At 36.1% G+C, this 15,140-nt stretch overlaps 1 protein-coding gene across 1 annotated transcript in view; it reads right to left on the bottom strand.

The window, feature by feature from the left end:
• Positions 1–529: 529 nt before the first annotated feature.
• Positions 530–15,140, bottom strand: part of LOC150106603 (multiple coagulation factor deficiency protein 2 homolog) — a 29,676-nt gene continuing 15,065 nt past the window's right edge. The window contains exons 2-5 of the mRNA XM_090392566.1: positions 10,895–11,057; positions 5,457–5,540; positions 3,451–3,659; positions 530–732 (exon numbers count right to left, since the gene is read on the bottom strand). Coding sequence (XP_090248692.1) covers positions 614–732; positions 3,451–3,659; positions 5,457–5,540; positions 10,895–11,057 — 575 coding nt within the window. The 3' untranslated portion in view covers positions 530–613. The remainder of the gene's footprint in view (positions 733–3,450; positions 3,660–5,456; positions 5,541–10,894; positions 11,058–15,140) is intronic.

Below are 15,140 nucleotides of genomic sequence, written 5' to 3'. Positions count from 1 at the left end.
ATTGAAACCTTCTTATAAAACAACGCATGCTACAATTGACTGATTTAAGACGGCTTGCTGTATGAAAGTATTGTAATAAGCGATTATTATTTTTATGATTCATCTCTAAGTCTGAAACTACTTCTACTTCAAAAATGTTGGTATGCTTTTCGAGGTTGTCCTCAACCTCTTTAGAATGCCTTACATATTGACTAGGATAGAAACGAGTCATCTGCTATCTGCTGTGTAACTATGTTTAAACTACTTCACCTATCGGTAGTAAAAGAGGATGATGCTGGTAAAGGAAGGCTAAGCTATGAAGTGGAAGTCAGTAGTTTTCTTCGATGAATTAACTGATTTTCAGCTTGTTAAATAACACCACGAAGGCGCGAATGTCTGAAGAGAATTCTCTGCATATTTGAAAGAAACAATACGTGAAAGAAATGAAGAATTAAATTATGATTAACGTCTTTTGAAGGATTGTCATTCATATACTAGATAATACATTACTTACTTCTTTTTATAGTGTTATTCAAAAAACAATCGCAAATGCAAAGACGATCATAAAATCTTTTAATCTTCTTTTGCGACGTCAACAACTGTTTCTGTTTTTAGAAAGGTCCCTGACCAATTTTTAAATTCTTTTTGAACCGATATCAATTAAGTCTTCTCGTTGTCGGTCTACAAATTCGTTAATTTCCAAAAATCCATCGTTATTCTTGTCATCCTGAAGAAATATACTATCCACAGTTTCTGTAATAAAACATAAAAGAAATAGCTTTCAGATTTTACCTGTTAACTATACGAGGAGTTTTTATTAAAAAAATAAACAAAATAATAATAATAAAATATTGCGGTATGTATTGTAAATTACAATGCATAAACTGTAGGGAGAAATACAGAATATTTTCTCTCTACACCACCATACGTTACTCCGTTTTTATTTTTAAAGAGTTTATTTAAAAATAGATTGCTTCAACAACATGTTGAACAGCATGTGACCCATAGCATATATTATTTCAAGTTTTGCGAGCACATTTTGACACTCTTTTTAGCCTTCTGTGAACTAGAATTTGTAATTGTTCCAGAAATGAATTCTTTTCCACTTTTTCGTCTTGGAAACGTTTAACCACCTAATAATAGCTCTCGGCAAGCTGTCAAATTTCTTGAATAGTCTAAGAAAGGTTAAAAAAATATAAAAGAAACTGAGAACTAAGAAAAAAAATTAATGACTAACTAACTGTTATTGCCAAAGACAAGTGAATATCCTAAAAAGGACATTCTCTGTTATGCCTATTACTTAATTGTAAATATGATATCCAGGAGATAGAATCTGGAACTATGTAGCCGATAGGCATATCACTTTTCTAATCTAATATTTGTAATATTACATGGCAATATATTTCGAGTCACTATTGATTTGAATGCCGTGGAAGCCACTGTGGAAATGAATGCTTTTAATGATCTTTAAAGAAAAGTATTTCTATGTAACGGTGTCATCTGTCAACAGTTTATATTCTTCTATTAGAGGATGAAAGTGTTTGAAAATAGAAACTGATTTTGTATGGGAATTCAACAAGAGGTGTTGTTGAATTTTGTTTTCTATGAGAATTCATGTTTGCATCATCTCGTTTCGACATTCGGTTGAACATCTGAAAAACAGTTTTTGAAGTCCCAGAAATGCGAATTATTAACAAAAATCTCAGAGCACTCAATAAATGGCAACGTTTCTGTACAGAAGGAATAAAGCAATTGGGATACCAGACTGCGAATCTGTTATATATTATAACAGATGAGCAAAAAGACAAAATAAACTAAAATAAGGGACAGATTTTTGTATGAAAATTAAAATATATACAAGTTACTTGGAGTTATATGTGGGTTCGATTCCTGTCAATAAATGGCACCATTTCTGTACACAAGGAATAAAGCAATTGTGATACCAGACTGCGAATCTGTTACATATTATAATATAACAGCTGAGCAAAAAGACAAAATAAACTAAAATAAGGGACAGAATACAAGTTACTTCGAGTTATATGGCATCATGGAGATGATGTGTTTGGATAAAAATCCGTGGATTTGTTTTGCCTGAGAGTGTTTTTACAAAGTGTGCAGCCAAATTTGATGTGTATGCGTTGCTCTTTCAACACATCCGTGCGATAAAGGAGAAAAGTATGCTTGAACTTGAGATCAGATCACTTAAGACCGACTAGGAGATTCCGTAGCTCAGTCAGTATAGACGAAACCCTTTGGTCGGAAAGACCTGGGTTCGATTTCTGTCAAGTGACATGAGGAACCTTATCTGGTCTCTTCCTACTAAAGGTGAGTTAGCCGGTCTCATACGGAGGTAGGGTTTTTTTTTTTTACTCGGAAACTCGGGTTTTTCGTCCCCCAGAACAGGCAAATCGGCCCCATGAACACACATCGATTACAGTCAGGAATACGTCCCAGCCATATGCCGGTCGTAAGCCAGGATAAAATTGGGGAGTTGGGGAAAGCAATGGTGAACTACCCTGTAAAAATATCACCAGGAATACTTTGTGGGCAATGCCTACAAAGTCACCTACGGTCGGAAACGACTGAAAGGGAAAAACCAAGACTGAGTAGATTGAATGAAATTATAAGCGTATAAAGATTGCCGGCAAAGATTCGTCGATTGGTAGAGCCCCTGATATTAATGGCTCAGTTAAGTAAGTTTGAGCGCGGTTAGTAGTTGGAAGGGGTACAATCGTTCGATGCTGTTGGCACACTCTCCCTCGATGAGTCCTTGGACTCCCTAGAGGTGTCAAATAATAATAATAATAATAAAGATAGTATATTCTGTATGTTTGTTTGCATGGTTTTCGGGAGTTAAAAAAAAAAAAAAAAAAAAAAACTTGTCCCCTCAAGATTAGTCATGGTATTTTACCTTTAGTAAAAATGCACCCTTAGGTTCCATGCATCCTAAATAACTTTCCAAACGAAGGGCAAATGTCGCGTACTCCTCCCGACTGGGCTATGAAGGCGCACAAGACTGAGTTAAGTAGCCGCATTTTCTAGTAAATGTCGAAGATTTTGCCAAGTGTCTAGCCTTGTCACTTTGTTACCGTTAATGGTATCAGCTCGGAAAAACAGCAATAAGATGCTGTTTTTCCGGGCTGATTTTCTCTGGGTGTTCCAGTGTCATTACAAAAACATAAAATCAGCTTCGGGTTTTATGTTTTATTTATTTATTTGTTTGTTTGTAAATAGCATCATTTATTTATTATAAAATAGAGGAATTGGTGGGCTTAAATCTCCTGGTGGAATATTAATAATACTGTATATACAATCCAAAGACTTATTCAACTATTTTGCATAACTTAAATAATAGCGGAAAAGTTGTCGGGACTTATCAGCGTTAAGCTGTCATTGCAGCTAGCCATGTGCATTAAATTAACTTAGAACTCCTACAGAGAAAATCATAAAGCGCAGAAAGTGCACGCTTACCTACGAGACTTTCGAAACTAATCTCAGGATGGTGATGATGAGAATGCTGCGCAGTTTCCTGACCGGTAGGTGGTGTCTCAGTGTGACCTTTATTCTCTTTGTCTTCGGTTGACTGACCAGAGCGATTTCTTCGTTCACCTGCCACATGCCTCAAAGCTTCAAGAAGTTCCAAGCCATCAAGTTTGTCGTTACCGTCATAGTCATGAAGTCTGAAAAACATGTCCAAAAGTATTAGTTCAGAAAAGAAATTACGCTTGTCTAATAACGAAAAAAACATTAAGAAACAATGATAGAAATCGCACAATTATTGGTTTTCACTCTAAAATAAATTAAATCTTAATTTATAAAAGCACAATATAATTATTAGAAAGTGAGAGTATGCACATTGTACTTCAGCACAGAAAAAATTTTTTTTGGAATAGTGGAGAATTCTGTTTTCTAAGAAATAATTGATTAGTTGATTTAATTGTTTTTATCTTTAGTATCTCAAACTAAGTTCTAATTCTGGCTTAATTTGTTACTGTTTACTAAAGGATTGTAAAGCCAATACTGACCCTATATTGAGAAATAGACTATTGTTCGTGATCCGAATAGTGAGTGTCGACTGTGCGTTCTTGTGATTATAATCATAGATACAGGGACGGCGTTTTTTTTTTTTTTTTTTAATTTAATAATCCAGACTGGAAATCTCTAGAATGCATTTTAAGGTTAAGGACATTAACAAGTAGGTAAGTAAGCAACGTTCTTCTAATCATTAGTATCATACACTGCTTGGAAAGAAGTCATACACCATAGTATGAGAAACAAACAGACATGGCGCCCACCTTAATGAGATGTAGAACTTCCTTTTGCTACGACTGTAGGAATCCTACGGGGACATACTTTCCAAAAGTATACGATAGCGATCAATGGTAATTTTGGACTTTTCTTCCTGTAGGTACGTAATAAGGACCAGTACTGTTGTGGGGTGGGTGTCCCTTGACCTCACCTGACGCTCCAGTTCATCCCACAGTTGTTCAATAGGGTTGGGATCAGGGCTCTGTGGAGTGTGATGACGTTCCATGTCCACAAACCACGCAGTTACAGCAGCAGCCTTATGATATAGTGCATTGCCTTGCTGAAAGAGACAGTGACAGTCTCGTGGAAAATCCACAAAGTAAGAAGCATGGCCTTGTCTAGAATGTTCGGAAAAAACCTCTCGGAGTTCAATGTTCAGGGCACCACAAATAGAGGTCCCAAGCCAAACCAGGAAAAACGGGACCATACCATCACACTGCCACCTCCGAATTTCATATCTGGGATTACGCACTCTGGTGAGAGACGTTCACCGGACATCCGCCACACATACACCCATCCATCTGCTGGGTAAAGGGTGTAATGTGATTCGTTACTCCATAACACAGCTTTTCAAGCCCCCCCCCCCTGCACACACTCTTTTCCTCACTGAAAACGAAGTTGCATGTTGGTTCGGATAATGTGGGACTTGCATATTACAGTCCTACCGTGGAAACCCATGTTGTTAGCCTCAGTTTTGAATGATTTTGTACAGATTCGTGTTCCAGTCGATGCCCGGAACTCTGCATTTCAACGTGTCGGCCGACGAATGGTGGTTTTTGCGTATTATCCTTTGTCACCCTACGGTCACGTTCGGTGAGTGTGGTGTGTTGTTAACTGCGGATTTCACTTCCAGTCGACTCCATGCGCTTCCATCTCAGTATGGTTTCATCACTGACTGTTGACCTGGGATGGCCCAATTTGTCAACAGTTTGCCGAACAGATAAGCCTGCAACATGGCATCCTATCACAACGCTTCTTTCAAACTTTATCAGTTCCCTTCTCGCAGCCATTTCACCCGGAAACAGTTGCACTGGCTTGGGAGCATCATTTTCCTCTTAGCAGCACGTGACTCGTTACATGGCCCGATGCACCTTGCCAATAGGGGGGGGGGTGTCCGTTGATTTCTTTCAAAGCAGTGTAGTTATTATCATATAAATCAAGTTACTTACTTAAAGTAGTGAAATTCCAGTTCTTTATCAGAAATATCCAATCCAATAAGAAACCCAAAAACCCCGAGTTCGTCTCGAATATGCCTGAAACATGCGAATAAACAATTCGGTAATCATTCGTTAAAAGAATAGCTAAATATTCAACTTTTTATTCAAGGATGAATTTAATCTATTGTAAAATTTAAAAAAAAAAGTTTGTTTATACAGAGGCAACGCCAAACCACTCTTCCTCGACAATGACCCCTCCAAATACACAGTGAAAGTAGTGAGCCCCCTGGGTAATTCTGACTACATTTCTAGTGCTCATCCCTCCCCCATGCAACAACGCTTACACAGACACTCCCATACAAGAGTAGTTTGGCATTATAACAGTGCCGAGTGGGACAGCCTCCGCAACTTCTATGCCACATTCCAATGGTTGGAGCATTACTTCCGACCTTCCAACCCAAACACATTCCCCGAACTTATTACCAAAGTAATCCTCACCGGCATGGAAACATACATTCCACATAGTATTCTAAACTGTCATTCCCTAACGAAACTGTTTCTCCGAAAGATGTGCCAAGGCTGTACAGATGAAACACCAGACATACCATAATTGGTTGAAATTTGAAATCAAGAACCTCATCCTGCTTTAGCGCTTATACCGAAGTCCGAAATAGATGCAAAAAAAAAACAATCAATGCTTAAAAAACACAGTCCGAAAGAGTAAACAGCAGGAAATTAGCAGCCTGTCCAAACGGCAGCCGAGCCTTTTGGTCTTTCGCCAAGCAATTGGCTAACTTCTGACCAACAGTATTCCCGCCCTTATCATACCCAGATGGCGCTATTGTATAATCGGCCACAGAAAAAGTCAATCTTCTGGCTTCACACTTTGCTTCCAATGCATGCATAACTGACGATGGTAAATGTCCCCCCAACCACTCCAGACACCCAACATACAATGCCCCCTATATCTTTTTGCAAGGATGAGATCAGAAAAACACTGTCCAAATTAGACATAAAAAAGTCTCCTGGCCCTGATGGCATTCCCTCAATTGTCCTGAAAGTTTGCGCACCAGAACTGACTCCTATCCTGTGTCGCCTATATATACTCTCACTCCACTGGAATTTATCCCACAAATTGGAAATTGGCTTATATTCAGCCCATTCCCAAGAAGGGTGACAAGTCACTGCCATTCAACTACCGCCCTATCTTGCTTACCTCAGTCATGTCAAAAGTAATGGGAAAAAGTCATCAATTCCCAACTCTACCTTGAAGACACCTACCTAATAAATGACCGCTAATATGGATTCTGTCGCTGCCGATCAACAGGAAATCTGCTCACATATGTCACCCATCTCTGGACAAATGCCATGGAGAAGTTTGGCGAATCTCAATTGGTTGCATTAGATATCTCCAAAACCTTTGACCGGATCTGGCACAAAGGCTTACTAAGCAAACTACCATCATTCGGTCTGACCCAGGACTTTTGTAGTTGGATTGCCAGCTTTCTGTCTGGACGCACACTGTGTGTGATGGTGGATGGCTCCTTATCCTCTCACCATTCAATTAATGCTCGGGTTCCACAAGGTTCTGTCCTCTCACCAACCCTCTTCCTGCTATATATCAACCTACTTCAGTTGACCTTCAACTCTATACACAGTTTTGCAGACGACAGCACACTACACTCCTCGCTTGCATTTGATAAACCTTACCCTACACAACTCACCTCAACCTACACCACCACCACCCTCAACTCTTCCGATCTCCAAGCCATCCTACAATGGGGTTCGGATAACCTCATCAATTTCAATGCTAATAAAACTCAGAGTTCTGTAGTATTTCCCATAAAAAAGAACCATTCTTTTCCAGTATCCTTTTTGACAATACCCAAATTTCCAGACAGTTTGAGATCTCTCTTCTTGGAATTACCCTCACCTCAAACCTCTCCTGGCATAAACACATCACAACCATTGCATTCTCAGCTTCAAAAAACCTAGGATTTCTCTTTTGCTCAAGACGTTACTTCGCTCCTGAACAGCTGTTAACATTATACAAATCACAAATCCGCCCAGCTATTGAATAATGCTCCCACATATGGGGCGGAGCCCCTAAAAGCTACCTCAAAATCTTGACTCAATACAGAGGAGAGTAATTAGACTTATTAATGACCCATCTCTTACCAACTCTCTCCTCCCACTTTTACACAGACGTGTGGTTTCTGCAGTATGTGTATTCTACAAATATTTCCATGGGAAATGCTCATTTGAAATAACATCAATAATTCCTCCACTCAGTACTAAGCACGTTGGTACACGTTCAGCTGCTGCTCAACATCCCTTCACAGTACAACTAGAATCAAACAGAACAAGTTTCTTTTCCTCCTCCTTCATCCCTGCAACTGCTGAGTGTGGAACAGTCTCCCACCTGCTGTGTTTCCCAAGGAATACAATTTACAGTCATTTAAATCAAATGTAAACAAGTTCCTTCTTTCCCAATCCACTACTCATACACACGGTACTAATGTACAGTATATTATAGGTTGATCAACCAACCTCTTGTGTATGGGCACAACATTAAAAAAAAAAAAAAAAAAAACCGCCAAATTTCTAGTATAATGAAAGACCATAATCAGCAGCCCTTTAAAAACGGACTGCGTGTTTTTCCATATATAAGCGGTCAAGATAGACTTCGTTTTCAACGTCTGTTCATACTAATAATTATGCAGTTCTCTTTATAATTCTGAGAACAAATGTCCAAATGCATTTCTAATAATCTATAAAATAAATAAATTTAAGATTACAACAATCTGACATACTTATATGATAACTTGAATATTTTTTAGTAATATAGTACCTACTGAAGAATAAATTTTTACGAAATGTGTTGAAATTCAAATATGTGCATTATCTTACCCAAAATTAATTACAGGAATCCTAAGGATAATCACAGATAAGTGCATAACAAGCAATATATTTTATGGTGATCCAAAACCAGGAGATTTTTCAATCTATAGTACATTAGTTTCATGGATGTACAAACAGGAGAGAACAGAAACGACTCTTGTCACATTTAATATGAAAACCAGCAGATTATATTTCTCAGGAAATGTATATCTGTAGAAAATGCATGCAGCAGAAACTGAAAGTTTCTATGAATTCAGAAATCAATCCAATGAGAGCTAAGTTACTGATCGAATTAACCTTCTCCACTAAGTCGAAAGTTTTAAAGAGTTCTTAAGGAAAGATTTCTAGATTTGCAGATAGAATTCTATGGTTAGACGGATTTGCGATTTCTGCAATGTTTAAAGATTTTTGTAGATCATAAGTCTTCAGAAATACTATTAAGAGTAGGAGAAGACTTATTGGACAAGATAATTCTGATCACTTTATGATCTCTTTATGGTTTCATTTGTTTTATCGTTTCAAAAAATCTGTAAGAAATTTGCTTAATTGGAAAAGAGATGAGTTGGGTTAGTTGTGTTGAGATCGAAGCAACAGCACTGAAGTTCCTTTAGAATACCTGTTAACGGTGGCGTTTATGAATGATTTACATGTTTCCAAGGTGAAAAATTCAAGTTCTTGAGGGAGAAAAAAAAATCCTGATACCTCTGTATGAGACCTGAGCTCGGTTGGAAACCTTCATAAATGTTGCTCGGGCGCGCGTATGTGTTCTACTTTAGTAAGAACAATTCTGCATTTAAGCGATAGCTGTCTGAAGCATCTAATGTTAGATGTTTTGGAATGCAATTGATACTTCTGTAAAAAAAGAATAATTAATAAACATATAACCAGCTACACCTAATTCGTATAAAAAGGCTAATTCTAATATTATCCTGGTATTCCGCGAATATATAAAGAGGATTTTGGTGAGAACAGTTCAATGTTAGTGATATGTTCAATAGTCAATATAATACAATTCGTTTAGGAAACACTGGGTTGCATGCATTATGAGAATCTAATTCGGAAAGGAATAACAACAGTTTTTCTTTTAGATGCGCAGCAGTAGATCTTTTTAAAACATCTAATGTGATGAGTTGTGGTATATTTAACACATTTAGTACACATTTAATGAATCGGCTAAGAATTCTCTGGGAATTTTTCTTTACAGAACCAAAAAATGGAAACTTTTTTTTACAAGCTACTTCAGACATCTAACATACACGCAAAGCCTGCAGTTACAGACATCCAAGCCACGGTAGGATTCGATCCCCCAGCTTGCTGGGTTGAAGAAAGAAATTATTCACTCCGAAAACCAAGTGCGCAAACGAGTACGATAAATAAGCATCATACCATTTAACCAGGTCGATATATAATGTTTGTTTTTCAAATTTTTGATAATCAGATATCGTAGTTACGACAATGGTTCTAAATATGCAAACGTTTATTTAATGTATTGAATGACATTTTAAATGATTATTGTTTCATTTTAAGTACAGAATGGTCTTTTTTTTTCTTTTCTATAATACAAAAGCAAAATAAATGCGGATCATGTGGTGAACGATCAACATTTTATATATGAATACAAAATGTCGACCACAAAGGACAAAAAAAAGCACGCCATCTATAAGTTAACTGTTGAATCATTCCAACCAAGGTTTGAAAAAAAAAAAAAATAATAAACCTGGTTAATAAGCAAGGAGCAGTCCTCTGGTATTTAATCATTTTGGTTGGGAGCTTTTGGCCAAGTCTGTTAAAAACTGAATTCTACATACGCTTTAGAGAAATAACGATTTGCATCAGAAACCTTTTCAGACAGAACGCGCTTAAAGGTGTCATAACAAGTATTAGCGCAGTAATACGTTAATACGCTAGGAGTTTATCGCCTAGTGTAAAGTCCTAAATACACTAGGACTTTACTTCCCAGGTGAATTTAGTATACTAAATACAATCAAGAGTCCATCTTCTAGTTCTAATGCCTCTGTAGCGTACTTGCGATGATATAGCGACATTTACGCTTCGGTTAGAAAGACATGAGTTAGAATCCTGTCTCTGATGCATATTAAACCTTTATAAGTTCTTCTTCTTCGAGAGAGAAGGTGTGTTCCCAGGTGGTCTATTATGGCTGTGACAAGGATTTTCCTCTCAGATAATTGAGTTCTTTTTTTTTTTTTTAATCTCAAAAACAAACAAATCGGAAAGCACATACAATTAGCAGATATAATCTATTAGCCTAGCTTCAGAGCCTTATTTTGGTCGTGATTCCAAACAACCCAACCCAACTTCCTTGTTCAAGAACTTGCTGCATTAATATCAAGTACAGCTTTCACTGATAACAATCTACCAGCGATTAAACATATTATAAATTAAATAATATTTCTCAACGAATAAGAAAGCATAAATAAAGGTGAAAACTAAGGTGCTGTGCTACTGTTAAAGTAATCAACATTTAACTTCTGATTAGACAATGAAATTCATTAATTGCTGTAAGAATACCAGCCATAAATTTTCCATACTCAAAATTTAGTAGTTCTTTTTTAAGCTTCGATGACAGAATCGCTGTTCCTGAACTTGCAGATGGATCTGTGGCAGATGACTGAACGACTAGAAGAAGCAGTTGAAATATGACTAGAGGGATAAGAACTGGATTATCTATGACTGATATATCGATGAGATTGGCTGAAAAGAGTCAATGTTTAAGTTGAAATGTCTATAATTGGAACAAGTCTTGAAAATATTTCACACATACACAAATAAATATATTTCAAATACGTTATCCCTACTGAATTTATATATATATATATATTCGTAGTCCACTTCAGTGAGTATGTTCGTAAAAAATAATAAAATTAAATAAACGCGTTAACATCTCCCCATTTTTAAGTAACACATGTCCTTATTTGAAATTATTACATTTTGTTTTTCCGATTTATGTGAATTAGAATTATATCTCACGTATAGATTTTAGGGTCAGTTATATATTAAATATAGCTGGTTAAGATTTTTTGTTTCGAGGTAATAAATATTAATTCGCCTAACGGTATTTGCAAACGTACATTTTCTTTATTAAATGTAGCCCAGGACAGGTTATACAACAGTTTCAGAATAACGAAACTGCTGTTTTTTCAACAGTAGAGGCTTGCTTAACCTAAATACTGTATTGTATTTGGTATCATTATGGCTACAAGTACAAAACAGAATCTTTTAAGTTCACATTGGAAATTATCGAGATCACCATTTTTCACCTTAAAGCCGTAATCAAAACATTACGAGGACACTAAAAAAAGTATTGAGGAGAATTTCTTTAGTTTGAGAATATTTTTTGTAGTAGTTTTTGTTTTGATAAGTATAGTTTTGTAATTGTACTATAAACTCGTAAAGATTGTAACTACAGTATAAAATATAATATCGTAAAGCCTATTTATAGCGCTTATTTAGTTTGTTATAATTATAGTATTATAGTGCAATAAATTTTGTAGACATTCGAATTTCGATGTGTTTTCTCAAGATTTTATTTGCTGTTGTTCTCGCTATACAGAACGGAGATTGAACGGATTCGCACGTGTTTAAATGGCGTATTTGTACTTTTTATGCTTCTTTCAAGAGGATGATTTTTAATTGGTTCACATTATATTCGTTTTGTTTCAGTTGCTACAATTGGACTTCTGTCCCATGACAGATGCCACTAGTCACAAGGAACTCATAGCGATGAGACATTGATGACAGATTTATTGCAGAGCTACACTGCGAGACACACCATTCCGCTGAATGAAATAGTGTGTAAATCGATATCCAGTTATCTATAACTCAACGTCACACTAGGAAATTCGTAAAGCATTTGAATCCCCCTCCCTTTTGTTAACCATTTGCAAAGTATGTCTTATTTTTCAAATGGATTCACTGAATCAAGTTTGATTTTTTAGAAAACTATTTTTCTTTTCGAAAACTTTCTCTGCTCATGTTTAACGGGTCATGGTATTTCTGGGAGTATTTCTCTGACTTCATTATTTTGTCATTAATATTATTTACAATGATGTTCTACATTTTTTGTTTGCAAAACATTTTAAAAATTGCATTCAGATATAAAATGCTCGTTAATGTTTTTATCTTGAACATAATGGTATTCTGTTGAGTGTGCTTTGATAGTGGATAACCATCGAAGCCTCTTTGATGTTGTGGGCACTGACTCTTGTTCCATTTAATATTGTGGTGAGTGTGGGAGAAGTGCAATGCTAGGTGTGAGCTGTCTTCTCTGTTGTTATTAAAGTCTCCATTATGCTCTTTTTTTGTCTAATTTCCAGACTTCTAGATGTCTGACCCTATGTAAGAAGGCCACAAGAACATGGACTGTTATAAACTCCAGGATGTTTGTTGAAAGGGCTGTGGTCCTTAAGTGAACAGTCACAATGGGTTTGAAAAGTTATTTAGTTATTTAAAAGTTATTAAAAGGTTTGTATAGTAATTTAAAGTGGGAACAAAATTCAGACTATTTTTTGTTAATCACTGAGCCCAATTAACTACAACTAACTGTTATGAAGTTTTGCATTTAAAGAGAAGCAAGATAAATATATTTATTGATTTCATGATGTGTAAATTAATTTCTTGCTATGTTAATTTAGATGAAGAAATAATATTTCTTCATCTAAACAGAGCATACAATGTTCGTTGTGGATCTCATTTCCTTCTAAATGTTTAAATTATGCATCAGTTATCAGATACTTGAGAACACAACGTAATACATCGCAACTGTTTTTGCCACAATGATTATTTCAGCTAAAACAAAAATTTAAAGAAGCAGAATTCCAAAGCAAAACTAGAAAATATTTTAGATAACCATTCATCATCATCATCATCATCATCATGAATCATGGGCTCACTGCCCGTTGATGTCTGATGCCTGTTTCACTATCTTCTTCCACCTTTTTTTGTCCAGTGCACAGTGTCGCAGTTTTTGTACACCCATTCCACACCAGTCTTTTATATCGTCCATCCATTCTCTGTATGGTCTACCGCTTCTGTTTAAACCATCCAAAATACCAAACATAAATGCCTTTATCTTCCGGTCCTCACTCATTCTACAGATGTGTCCAAATAATTGCAGCTTCCGTTTTATAATCTTCTGTATTAGATTCTGTTTTGGTTGTATCTTCTGATAGAGCTCTTCATTGGTGATTTTCTCTACCCATCCAATTCTTAGAATCTTTCTGTAACAAGTTCTTTCAAATGACAAAATTCTTTTTCTTGATTCCTTATTTATTACTCACGTTTCAGATCCGTACAGTACACCGCTGAAGATGCATGTTTCCAATACTCTTAGTTTTGTTTGAAGACTGATCACTTTACTTTCCCAGATGTTATCCATTGCCTTCAGATTTGTTCTTCCCTTTGCAATCCCGATCTTTATTTCTTTTTTACAGTCCAAGTCATATGTCAGTTTACTTCCCAAATATGTGAATTGTTCTACATTTTCTATATCAGTTCCATCCACTTGTATCTTTTGTTTCATGTTCTTCTCACCAAATACCATTGTCTTTGTTTTTTTCAAAACAAAGACAATGGTATAACAAGTCCAAATCTCTTCCCTTCCTCATTTAACAGTTTCAGTGTTTTTTGTAGTTCTCTTTCATCTTCTTCAATAATAATTCCATTGCTCTTTCTAAATGTGCGATGAAAATGCTTGGTGATATTGGGTCTCCCTGTCTAGTACCTCTGCTTGTTTTAAGCCATTTCCCCAAATTATCACCTATTCTAACTGCTGCAACTGCATTCTGGTAAACATCTTTTAATATAGCTATTAGTTTTTTTATCAATTCCATAGGATTCCAGAACTGCTAATGTCACTTTCTGGTCAATACTGTCAAATGCTTTCTGAAAGTCAACAAAGCAAGTATATATGTTTTTGTTTTTTCTCCTAGCTTTCTCTGCTATTAACCTCATTGTCAAAATCTGTTGAATTGTAGTTCTATCCTTCCTAAATCCTGCTTGCTCGTCTGCAAGGTATGCTTCCAATTGTGTTCTCAATCTTTCTGTCAATATGATCATCATCACTTTACCAAGGTGACTTATCAAGGCAATTGTTCTATAATTTTTACATTCTAGCTTATTTCCTTTCTTGTATAATGTTACTAATATTGATTTCACCCACTCCTCTAGCATTTTCCCTTCTTTCCATACCATATTGCATAGTTGGTGCATTTCTGTAACCATACTTTCACCGCCATATTTAATCATTTCTCCAGTAATGTTATCGTTACCAGGACTCTTCTTGTGTTTTAGCTGTCCTATTGCTTTTTCTACCTCTCCTCTTAAAATGTCCATATCATGCTCATTACCTGGTGGTGATATCTGCTTCAATTCTTCAGTCAGTTGCCCAATGCTATCTGAATCTAGTTTTTCTTCATATAACTCACTACAGTATCTTGTCCACCGCTGTACAATTTTTTCTTTATTCATCAATACTTTGCCCTTTTCATCTTTAATTGTGGTCTGTTTTGGTTGCCACTTTCTATTAATGGTTCTGATCATTTTGTATACCTCCCTTGTTTTATGCTCTCCATAGTACTGTTCTATATTGTTGCATTGGGCTTCTAACCATTTCATTTTATCCACTCTGACTGCTTTTTTTACCTCATTACACTTTCTTCTATACCAGATAACCATTGCTGTTGGTAAATCGCTTTAGGAAACACGCAGATTAAGCAAGAATTGCATGTCAACAGTTCTTCAGGAAGAAGAAAAAATAAATAAATTGATATTTAAGAT

Source organism: Typopeltis vanoorti, chromosome 5, assembly GCF_054136105.1.
Source record: "Typopeltis vanoorti isolate ZY-2024b chromosome 5, IOZ_Tvanoo_1.0, whole genome shotgun sequence".
Taxonomy (NCBI): Eukaryota; Metazoa; Arthropoda; class Arachnida; order Uropygi; family Thelyphonidae; genus Typopeltis; species Typopeltis vanoorti.
Note: the sequence above shows the minus strand (reverse complement) of the source record. Positions and strands in the feature narration are given on the sequence as shown.